The following is an 11,693-nucleotide window of genomic DNA, read 5'->3' as shown; positions in this document are numbered from 1 at the left end:
GGTCTCAATCTCCTGACTTCGTGATCCGCCTGCCTCGGCCTCCCAAAGTGCTGGGATTACAGGCACGAGCCACCGCGCCCGGCCTGCTAGGTCAGATTTTAATGTAATTACTCAGGTTTTTGCCTTATGGATTGTCTCTTTAAAGTTTTATTTAAAAGTTCTGTCTGGGCACGGTGACTCATGGCCTGTAATCCAAGCGCTTTGGGAGGCCAAGGCGGGTGAATTGCCTGAACTCAGGAGTTCAAGACCAGCCTGGGCAACACAGTGAAACCCTGTCTCCACTAAAATGCACAAAAAAAATTAGCTGGGCATGGCAGTGTGCGCTTGTAATCCCAGCTGCTTGGGAGGCTGAGGCAGCAGACTCGCTTGAACCTGGGAGGCAGAGGTTGCAGTGAGCTGAGATTGTGCCACTCCACTCCAGCCTGGGTGACAGAGCGAGACTGTCTCCAAGAAAAAAACAGAAGTTCTTCCCTGGCTGGGCGCGGCGTCTCACGCCTGTAATCCCAGCACTTTGGGAGGCCTAGGCGGGCTGATCACCTGAGGTTAGAGTTTGAGACCAGCCTGGCCAACATGGTGACACCCCGTCTCTACTAAAAATACAGAAATTAGCCAGGCATGGTGGCGGGCGGTTATAATCTTGGCTACTCGGGAGGCTGAGGCAGGAGAATTCCTTGCATCCGGGAGGCAGAAGTTGCACTGAGCCAAGATCATACCAGTGCACTCTAGCCTGGGTGACAGAGTGAGACTTGGTCTCAAAAAAAAGTTCTTTCCTCCTCCAAGGTCACTGAAATGGGCTTCATTTCCTCCTGTGAATTTTACAGTTTCTATTTCTCATCTGTATCCCAGCTCCACATTTGTGTTGGGGTTACGTAAAAATCCGTGTTTTATTTTGTCCAAACATAGCTGTTTTCCCCAACATCATCTATTAAACAGTCTCCTTGGCCAGGCGCAGTGGCTCACGCCTGTAATCCCAGCACTTTGAAGTAGGCTGAGGCGGGCAGATCACCTGAGGTCAGGAGTTCGAGACCAGCCAGGCCAACATGGTGAAACTTCATCTCTACTAAAAATACAAAACTTAGCCGGGTGTGGTGGCCCGTACCTGTAATCCCAGCTACTCAGGAGGCTGAGAGAGGAGAACTGCTTGAACCTGGGAGGCTGAGGTTGCAGTGAGCCGTGATTGCGCCACTGCACTTCAGTCTGGGCAATAGAGCGAGGCTCTATCTCAAAAAAAAAAAAAAATCTGCTTTTCCTGTTGACATGTGGAGCCACCACTTTCGTCTGTGAAATGGGGTGTTTCTGAACCCTGTTCTCTTCCCTGAATCTCTCTTGTGGGCCAGCTTCTTGCTTTTGGTTTGTTTGGTTTTTTTTTTGTTCATTTGTTTTTGGTTTTTTTTTCAGATGAAGTCTCACCCTGTTGCCCAGGCTGGAGAGCAGTGGTGCGATCTCGGCTCACTGCAACATGTGCCTCCCAGGTTCAAACAATTCTCGTGCCTCAGCCTCCCGAGTAGCTGGGATTACAGGCATGTGCCACCATGCCCGGCCAATTTTTTGTATTTTTACTAGAGACGGGGTTTCGCCATGTTGGCCAGGCTGGTCTGGAACTCCTGACCTCAGGTGATCTACCCACCTTGGCCTCCCAAAGTGCTGGGATTACCGGCGTGAGCCACCACACCTGGCCAGTTTGGCTTTGTTTTTTATTTTGGGGTGGTTTTTGTTTTTTGCTTTGGTTTTGTAGTGTTTCTTAATACTACAAGAATACTAAAAGAATTAAACTTGCCCGTTTAATTCTTTTTTTTCTGGGACGGAGTTTCACTCTTGTTGCCCAGGCTCGAGTGCAATGGCGTGATCTCGGCTCACTACAACCTCTGGCTGTTGGGTTCTGGTGATTCTGCCTCAGCCTCCTGAGTAGCTGGGATTACAGGCATGTGCCACTATGCCCGGCTAATTTTTATATTTTTAGTAGAGATGAGGTTTCACCATGTTGGCCAGGCTGGTCTCGAACTCCTAACCTCAGGTGATCCGCCCACCTCGGCCTCCCAAAGTGCTGGGATTACAGGCGTGAGCCACCGCGCCCAGCTGCATACAAATTTTAGAATAAGTTGAATTCCTAAAAAATGCCACTGGGATTTTTATTGGGAGTGCTTTGAAACTGTTTTCCGTCAGTGTATAAGTTTTGATTTTTTTGCTTTGTGAATGTATTTTTAGCTGATTATTGCTGTAGTACAAAAATGCTGTTGGTTCTGAAGGATCTTACATCTGGCAACTTTGTGGAACTCCCTGGGTAAATCACTGTTGCTTGGTCATTCTGCTGTTTTCCAGCAGGAGGATTCCTGCAAATGAGAGTTTGGTATTTTCCCCCCCAGCCCTCACTCCTCCCATCTCTGCCTTTGCAGTGGCCAGCGCAGTGTTAAACAGGACCCTGTGGGCATGTTGTGTTCCTGATTTTAAAGGGAATGCATCCATATAACCACAGAAATTGGCTAAGGAGTTTTGTTTTTTCTTTTTAATCATAAATATTGAATTTCAAGTTCTTTTTCTGCATCATTTGAGACGCATAATTTATTTTCTTTATTAATGCAGGAAATTACATTGCTATATTTTCTTGTATTCCTGGAATAAACCTTACTTAAATCATGATATTTATATATAAATTTTGATACACCTTTGGATTCAGTTAGCCAGTATTGTATTTTGGATTTTTGTATTTCTGTTGATAAGTGAAACAGATACATACATATATGAGATATATATATATATATGTGTGTGTGTGTGTATATATATATATTTTTAGACGGAGTCTCACTCTGTCAGCCAGGCTGGAGTGCAGTGGCGCGATCTCGGCTCACTGCAAGCTCCACCTCCCGGGTTCACGCCATTCTTCTGCCTCAGCGTCCCGAGTAGCTGGGACTACAGGCGCCTGCCACCATGTCTGGCTAATTTTTTTGTATTTTTAGTAGAAACAGGGTTTCACTGTGTTAGCCAGGATGGTCTCGATCTCCTGACCTCATGATCCGCCACGCGTGAGCCACTGTGACCAGCCTATATATTTCCTTTTGTGTGTTGTCTTTATATAGTTTTGACATGTTTGATAAATGGCATTTGGCATACAAGTAGAACTTGGTGGAACTAATCTGTAAAACCATCCGGTCCTTGGGCTTTTGGGGAAGGAAAGTCTTGGATTAGCATTTATGCATTTATATTTCCTTTTTCTTTTTTTTTTTAAGAGTTGGGGTCTTGCTGTGTTGCCCAGCCTAGAGTACAGTGGTGTGATCATAGCTCACTGCAGCCTTGAACTCCTGGGCTCAAGTGATCCTTCCACTTGAGTTTCCCTAGTAGCTGGGACTATAGGTGTGCGCCACCATGCCCAGATGTTTTTTCTTTCTTTGTAGAGGTTGGGGTCTGTCATGTTGCCCAGGCTAGTCTTAAACTTCTGGCCTCAAGCAGTCCTGCCTCAGCCTTCCAAAATGCTGGGATTATAGGCAAGAGCCACCTTGCCTGGCATTTCCTTTTGTTTTTACTCTGTTATATTTGTAATTGTTTCTCTTATTCTCTCTGTTTTGGTAGCATCTTCTCACTATGTTCACCTTGACTGGTTTTGTCATGAGACTGTCATATTCATGTTTTCAAAGAACTGGCTTTTGGCTTTGCGTTTTTCGGGGGGTTGGGTTGGAGGATGTTTTTATATGTCTTTGTTCTCTCTCTCTCTGAATCCTGCCCCAGATTTATTATTTTCTTCCTCTTTATTTATGTGAGTTTGATGTGTGTGGTGCTTGTTTGTTTTGCTTTTTTAATTTTTTGAGACAGAGTTTCGCTCTGTTGCCCAGGCTGGAGCACAGTGGCTTACTGCAGCCTGGACTCCCTGGGTTCCAGTGATCCTCCCACCATGTTGGCCAGGCTGGTCTCGAACTCCTGACCTTCAGGTGATCCATCCGCCTTGGCCTGCCAAAGTGCTGGAATTACAGGTGTGAGCCACCACACCTGGCCATTCTCAACTTCTTGAACGTATTGTTTACCTCATTTGTGTTTTAAAATACTCATTTCTAGTAAATGTATCTAAAAGTATAAAATTTTTCTGGGCATAGTGGCATATGCCTATAATCTCAGCTACTTAGGAGGCTGAGGCAGAAGGATTGTTTGAGCCGAGGAGTTTGAGGCTAGCCTGGGCAACATAGCGAGACCACATGTCTACAAAGAATTTAAAAATTAGCTGGGTGTGGTGTCACGCACCTGTAGTCCTAGCTACTCAGTAGGTTGAGGCGGGAGGACTGGTCTAGGCTATAGTGAGCTGTGATGGTGCTACTGCACTCCAGCCTGTGTGACAGAGCAAAACCATGTCTACATCACATTTTATCTTTACATGCTGCTGGGCTGCTTCCTATAAATTCTGACTCATCATAAATATGGTTGCCACTTAGTAATTTATTATTTAGTTTCCAAGTAGCTAATTGCATCTAAGCAACGTTTTGTAATCAATTTCATACTGCACTGCATTTGCCTGGGTGCATGTTCTGTGGTATTGTTCTTTGCTGTGTCTGTGACTCAGTGTGTGGCTTGACCCAAGGGTGTTTCTTTGTTCCACATGTACTTGGAGAGAATATGCATTTTCTGTTGAGTGCGGAGTCCTGCCTGCATCTGGGGGCTTGAGCTTATTGGCTATAGGCCTTTGGAATCTCTGCCTGCCTCTTTCCTTCCAGTTGGGAGAACCCTGAAGGAAGCTTCCAACCAGAGGCCTTGGCTGGCCCATGGATCAACTGCTCATCTCTGTACTGACCGGCACAAAGAGGGTACGGGGGCAGGTGGCCCCAAGAAGGCAGGGTGCCAGGTGGGCCCCCACAGGTCTCTGCCACCCAGTCTACGGAGAGGGAGGCAGGCCCTGAGGCATCCTTTGTGCAGGGACTTGAGGCTAGAAGGCCACTGGCTGAAGATTGGACCTTGGAGCTTTCTGATGCAAAATTTGCTCGTTTGTGTCCATTTGTCATTGTTTGTCATCTTATTTTGTAACCACCTGGCCTCTTGGAGCATCTCTGCTCTCTAACCGAGGGACAGGCCTGGCTCTGCTGAGTGAAGCTTGGGCTTCTTCTCTCTCCCAAGTTCCAGGGGTAGAGGCGGACTGTCCTTTGCAGACTGGTGACAGGGTCACCTGGAGATTGTGGGAGTCAGGTATCCCTTGCTGTCTAGCCACAGGAGCTGGACAGATCTGGACAGAAAGGGCTTCTGTGTCCCCAGATTCTCACCACCCTTGACACTTCTCTCTCCCTGCAGGGGCTCTGCCTGTGCCTTGTAGCCCCCCTGCCCCTGTACATTTGGAAACCGGGGAAGGCTTAACCCTGTGCTGCACGCTCCCTGTCATGCTGACACTGTCTTCTCTGCCATACACACAGCAGGATTCCTAGTTTTCAAGCCTGAGCTGATCTCCCGGCTGGAGCAGGGAGAGGAGCCATGGGTCCTTGACCTGCAGGGAGCAGAGGGGACAGAGGCACCAAGGACCTCCAAGACAGGTAAGACTTAGACCCCATCACAGAGAAGCCCTGGGGTGAGGAGAAACTGCAGGAAGGGCCTCACAACTGGGCAGCTGTGGGTGAGTCACAGGGGCTACGCTGGGATCCCTGGGAATGCCACTGGGGAAGCAGCATCCGGCATATAGAAGGGAGCATAGACCCGTTGTGGGGCTGCCTTGGGAGAGGCCAAACTGAAGAAAAGCCAAGACACAGAAACCCCTGCGTTTCCGCAAAAACAGAGCTTGTTTTTGAAATCGTGTCACATTTTGTTCTATTTCTAATTTTACTCATACTTTTGTTAAGCAAAGATACAAACCTATGGATCCAAGTGAAGGGTTAGGTTTGGCCTTCAGTAACCTCTCCTCAGGTAAGCATATTCCCTGAGGCAGCTCCCTTCAGACCTTCTCAGGCTCCAGTAGTGCATTACTTTCCTGTGGCTGCTGTAACAATGAACCACAAACTAGGAAGCTTAAAACAACAGAAATTTGTTGTCTCACAGCCGTGGAGGCTGGAAATCTGAAGTCGAGGGGTCAGCAGGGCTGTGCTCCCTGTGAAGGCTTTAGGAAAGATCCCGTCCTGCCTCTCCGGGCAGCTGGTGGTTTTCTGGCAATCCTTGGGTTCCTTGGCTTGTGGACGCATCCCTCACTCTGATCTCTGACTCCTTCACACGGCTGCCTCTCCCTGCGTGTCTGCGATCATATGGCCATCTCCTTAGAAGGACACCAGTCATGTTGGGTTAGGGGCCACCAGTGACCTCATGGTGACTAATTACATCTGCAATGACCGTGTTTCCAAACAAGGTCACATTCTGAGGTGCTTTAAGTTAGGACTTCAGTCTATCTTGGGGTCCTCAGCCCTAACCAGGGCACCCGCTGCCTCCAGCATGAGCTCCTGCTGGGCAGGCGCCTCGCCTGGTGCTCTGCTTCCCTGCTTTGCTGGTGTGCGGCCCAGCGTGACAAGGGAGATGGGTCTGTGTGCATCTCAACTGCAGAAAGGAAGCCCCTCCCCTCCCCTCCAGTTGTTGCTGGGTTGCCACAGTCACTCCTGCACATGGCAGGACCAGGCCCCACAGAGGCCATCGGCTTGGAGGGGCCTCGGGAAGCAAGTTGGACAGTCCAAAGTTGTGAAAAGCAGGGCCTGTGGGGCTGGGCGTGGTGGCTCACGCCTGTCATCCTGGCACTTTGGGAGGTCGAGGTGGGCAGATCATGAGGTCAGGAGATCGAGACCATCCTGGCTAACATGGTGAAACCCCATCTCTACTAAAAATACAAAAAATAAGCCGGGCATGGTGGCAGGTGCCTGTAGCCCCAGCTACTTGGGAGGCTGAGGCAGGAGAATGGCGTGAGCCCGGAGGCGGAGTTTGCAGTGAGCCGAGATTGCGCCACTGCACTCCAGCCTGGGTGACAGAGCGAGACTCCCATCTAAAAAAAAAAAAAGAAAAGTACAGGCTGTGATCTTCCTTCCATTCAGATGATCCTAGGCAGCTTCAAAGGACAAGGAGGGTTTCTGAGCCTCTTCGCACCCTAGGGCCTTTCAGCCTCCCAGGAAGGCTGCATATGGAACCCTGGCCTCACTGGCTCTGTGGGCTGCTCCCATGTTATCCTTTCTGCTCAGCCTCCCTGAGAAGGAGGTTCAGCTATAAGGTGGCCCAGTTAAAATCCAGCCGCCCATGAAAGTATTTCCAACATGGACAGGAGCGTTTAAAGAGGGTGCTGTAGCAGAAAAGCCAGCTACAGTTGGCAGAATTAGTTCAGTGGTTACATGTAGCAGGTGGTCCTTACTGTGATAAAGCATCAACCAAAAATATAATCCCACAGTAGTTGAGAGCTGCTGTTGATGCACCCAGCACTTGCTCACAGATCTGAGAGTCCAGGGCAAGGATGTGGCCTCTTAGATAAAACAAGCAGCAGCGCAAAACCAGAATAAGGCGGAAATGCCCAGATATGTTACTTGTCTCCAGCTGGTACAGTCAGCATCAGATACTGACGGATATTGGCCCAGAGCAGTGGGTGAGGGGCCATGTCCCAGCTGTGCACCCCGATGCTCTTGACCACCACTGTGCCCCCTGGTGGGTGGTTCCTGGCACCCCTCAACGAAGCCTTGCTGTCAGCCTGGCCCTGCTCTCTCTGCCAGTGCTTTATTTTTTTTTTTTGAGATGGAGTCTCTGTTGCCCAGGCTGGAGTGCAGTGGCATGATCTTGGCTCACTGCAACGTCTGCCTCCCAGGTTCAAGTGATTCTTGTGCCTCAACCTCTCAAGTAGCTGGGATTACAGGCATGAGCCACCATGCCTGGCCACCCTGCTCTCTTATCTTTACAGCAGGGGAAGGCTTGGGAGGAGTGCCAAGCGAGCCCTGTTGAAGGAGCAGGCATTCTGAGGTGGTGCGGTTGTGCAGGGAAAGAAGCACATGAGGACCAGGCCTGGAGATGCCTCCTGTCCTCACAGCCCTTGAGCGTTCCTGCTGCACAGTGAAGCTGAAACGGCTGCCTACTCTGACTCTCCAGGACTGACTGGAAGACCTTTAGAGGTCCCTGGAAGCCGGAGACTCACCACTGATGGTTAGGAGTGGGCAGGAACCGAAGCTTGAAGCCCTGTAACTGGGCTGTGCATTCATGTGGGGTAGACTTGGGCTGGTTATAGCTGTGGCCACGTGGTCGTGGGTGTGAACGTGATTGTGTCGTGGTGGGGACCATGGTTGTCATGACCATAGCCATGTGCTGTGGTTGCATCCTGTCATGGTTGTGATCACAGACATCAAGGAGATGTCTGACCTCAGCCGAGGAGCCCTCTAGGGTTACAGAGTAGGACAGAAGCCTGTGCTTACTTGGAGAGTCCAGAAAGGGCGCAGATGTCTGGAAGACCTCCTGGGGGCCTCCAGAAAGTTGCAGCCCCAGGGAAGAAGTCAGTGTGGTCTTGGGGGTGGCCACGCACAGCCCAGGGAGAAGCAGGGGAGGTGGCCAGGTGTGAGTTGGCAGCAGCAGCCAGGAGGCAGCTGAGGGGGCTGGGTCCTGCTCAGAGAAGCACACCCCAGAGAGTAGCCATGAATGGCCTAGGTGCCCAGTGCTTTTCTGAGCTCACCAAGTTAAGTCCCTTGGCAGCTCTTCCAGCCCCATTTTCCTTGTCAGAATCCATGCCCTCCATTCAGAACTCAGACCCTGTACTGTTTCCTCACCAGCTAGGATGCTGGAGCCCCTGACCCCACAGCCCATGGTAGCTACCCACCCTTCCGGTCTTGCTTTGTATTCTTTGCCTCTGCATGGACTTTGCCCCACACCAGTGCCCTGTAGGATGGATCTTTCTGCTCACAGACCCTAGCCCCGCTGTAGGCCGTGTTGCTCTCAGCACTCTGCCCTGTGCATAATGAACACTTCATTGCTATTGAATGAGTGAACAAAGTAAAAAGCATGAAACCAGATCTGAGAACTGCCAAAGGCTCCACCTTCTCTTGCACGCTTCCACCTGGGGCCTCGCAGGGCTCAGTGCAGCCGTCCTGGGAGCCTTGATTCCCGGCCCCCGCATTTGTAGTCTTGTCATTTCTCTGAGCACAAGGCCTAAGGAACGTCTTTGTTCGTGTTTATTTCAGATTCTACGATTAGGACTGAAAATGAGCAGTCCTGTGAGGACATGGACATCCTAAAATCGGAATCCTATGGGACAGTCATCAGAATCTCCCCACAGGACTTTCCTCAGAATCCTGGCTTTGGAGACGTTTCTGATTCTGAGGTCTGGTTAGACAGTCATTTGGGCAGTCGTGGGCTGAGAATGACAGGCTCTACTTTTCAGAATAACTGTTTGAATGAGGAGACTGTGGTTCTGAAGACCTTCATCAAGGATGCTGCCCAGGGATGTAAGGAGCTGGGAAGCAGCATCCTGGATTGTCAGCCTCCTGAAAGTCAGAGAGAGAGTGCAGAAGGGACGTCCCAGAGGTGCGAGGGGTGTGGGAAAGGCTTCAGAGCCACTTCAGACATTGCTCTGCATTGGGAAGTTAATACACAGAAAATTAGCAGATGTCAAGAATGCCAAAAAAAGTTATCTGACTGCTTGCAGGGGAAACATCCAAATAACTGTCATGGAGAGAAGCCGTACGAATGTGCAGAGTGTGGGAAAGTCTTCAGGCTCTGCTCGCAGCTTAATCAGCATCAGAGAATCCACACGGGAGAGAAACCCTTTAAATGCACTGAGTGTGGAAAAGCCTTCCGCCTGAGCTCAAAACTTATTCAGCATCAAAGAATTCACACTGGGGAGAAGCCCTACAGATGTGAGGAATGTGGAAAAGCCTTTGGTCAGAGCTCAAGCCTCATCCACCATCAGAGAATCCACACAGGAGAGAGGCCCTATGGTTGTCGTGAATGTGGGAAAGCCTTCAGCCAGCAGTCGCAGCTGGTTAGACACCAGAGAACTCACACTGGGGAGAGGCCCTACCCTTGCAAGGAGTGTGGGAAGGCCTTCAGCCAGAGCTCCACCCTAGCCCAGCATCAAAGGATGCACACTGGGGAGAAAGCTCAAATTCTAAGAGCCTCAGACAGTCCAAGCCTTGTTGCACATCAGAGAATTCACGCTGTAGAGAAACCATTTAAGTGTGATGAGTGTGGGAAAGCTTTTAGGTGGATCTCTCGCCTGAGTCAGCATCAGCTGATTCACACTGGAGAGAAGCCTTATAAATGCAACAAGTGTACAAAAGCCTTTGGTTGTAGTTCACGACTTATTCGCCATCAGAGAACTCACACTGGAGAAAAACCATTTAAATGTGATGAGTGTGGCAAAGGCTTTGTTCAGGGTTCACACCTTATTCAGCATCAGCGAATCCACACTGGAGAGAAACCCTATGTGTGTAATGACTGTGGAAAAGCCTTCAGTCAGAGTTCCAGCCTTATTTACCATCAGAGAATCCATAAAGGAGAGAAGCCCTATGAATGCCTCCAGTGCGGAAAAGCCTTCAGCATGAGCACACAGCTTACAATACATCAAAGGGTTCACACTGGAGAGAGGCCCTATAAATGTAACGAATGTGGGAAAGCCTTCAGTCAAAACTCAACCCTTTTCCAGCACCAGATAATTCATGCAGGAGTGAAGCCCTATGAGTGCAGTGAATGTGGAAAAGCCTTCAGCCGGAGCTCGTATCTTATTGAACACCAGAGAATACACACTAGGGCCCAGTGGTTTTACGAATATGGGAATGCCCTGGAAGGGTCCACCTTTGTGAGCCGTAAAAAGGTTAATACTATAAAGAAACTGCATCAGTGTGAAGACTGTGAGAAAATATTTAGGTGGCGTTCACATCTGATTATACACCAGAGAATTCACACTGGGGAGAAGCCTTATAAATGCAATGACTGTGGCAAAGCTTTTAATCGGAGCTCACGGCTTACCCAGCATCAAAAAATTCACACGGGATAGACCACTTATGTATAAATGTGTATATATGTGAATAAACCTACAGCCTTAACTTATTTTATATGGGATCATTTATACTGACAAACACGTAGAATGTTGGTAAAGATTCAGAATTACTCTCAAAAAAATCGAACATAAGGCCGGGCGCGGTGGTTCATGCCTGTTATCCCAGCACTTTGGGAGGCCGAGGTGGGTGGATCACGAGGTCAGGAGATCAAGACCATCCTGGCTAACACAGTGAAACCCCGTCTCTACTAAAATTTAGCTGAGTGTGGTGGTGGGCACCTGTGGTCCCAGCTACTTGGGAGGCTGAGGCAGGAGAATGGCATCAACCCAGGAGGCAGAGCTTGCAGTGAGCTGAGATCGTGCCACTGCGCTTCAGCCTGGGCAACAGAGCGAGACTCCGTCTCAAAAAAAAGAAAAAAATCCAACTTCATATAAAATGTATGTTAATTTGCTGAAATGTTTGACCTTAACCTGTTCAATAAAGCCTGTGTCCCTCACACCCAGGGTGCAGTCTGCAGTTTGAGTTCACAGGTCCCTGTGAATGAGGAAGCGGCACAAGAAAGGCTCTGTGAGCACTGCTAGACTTAGTAGGTTAAAATAATTTACCTCAACTATTTCCCCTTAAGGATCAATGGCTCACACTGGCTTCAACAATAAGGAAATGCATTAGCTCATGTTGGAGGAGGTCCAGGAGTGCCTAGAATTCCAACTTCACATTAGATCCTTATCTTAGAACTTAACCCAGCCACCCAGGACCAAAGGGCCCAGCCCTATCCCCTTCTTCAGAGAGGCAGGC

At 49.3% G+C, this 11,693-nt stretch overlaps 1 protein-coding gene across 6 annotated transcripts in view; it reads left to right on the top strand.

Annotated features, from left to right (window-relative positions):
• Positions 1–11,309, top strand: part of ZNF7 (zinc finger protein 7) — a 15,990-nt gene extending 4,681 nt beyond the window's left edge. For 5 of the 6 annotated variants that reach the window (XM_011977192.1, XM_011977208.1, XM_011977182.1 and 2 more), the window contains 2 exons: positions 5,382–5,498; positions 9,081–11,309. In XM_011977192.1, the coding sequence (XP_011832582.1) occupies positions 5,382–5,498; positions 9,081–10,894 (1,931 nt within the window). In that variant the 3' untranslated portion in view covers positions 10,895–11,309. The remainder of the gene's footprint in view (positions 1–5,381; positions 5,499–9,080) is intronic. The other variant, XM_011977203.1, reaches the window with a different exon arrangement.
• Positions 11,310–11,693: the final 384 nt, after the last annotated feature.

Source organism: Mandrillus leucophaeus, unplaced genomic scaffold (genome assembly GCF_000951045.1).
Source record: "Mandrillus leucophaeus isolate KB7577 unplaced genomic scaffold, Mleu.le_1.0 Scaffold1024, whole genome shotgun sequence".
In the NCBI taxonomy this organism is placed as follows: Eukaryota; Metazoa; Chordata; class Mammalia; order Primates; family Cercopithecidae; genus Mandrillus; species Mandrillus leucophaeus.
This window is presented reverse-complemented; position numbering and strand designations above follow the sequence as displayed.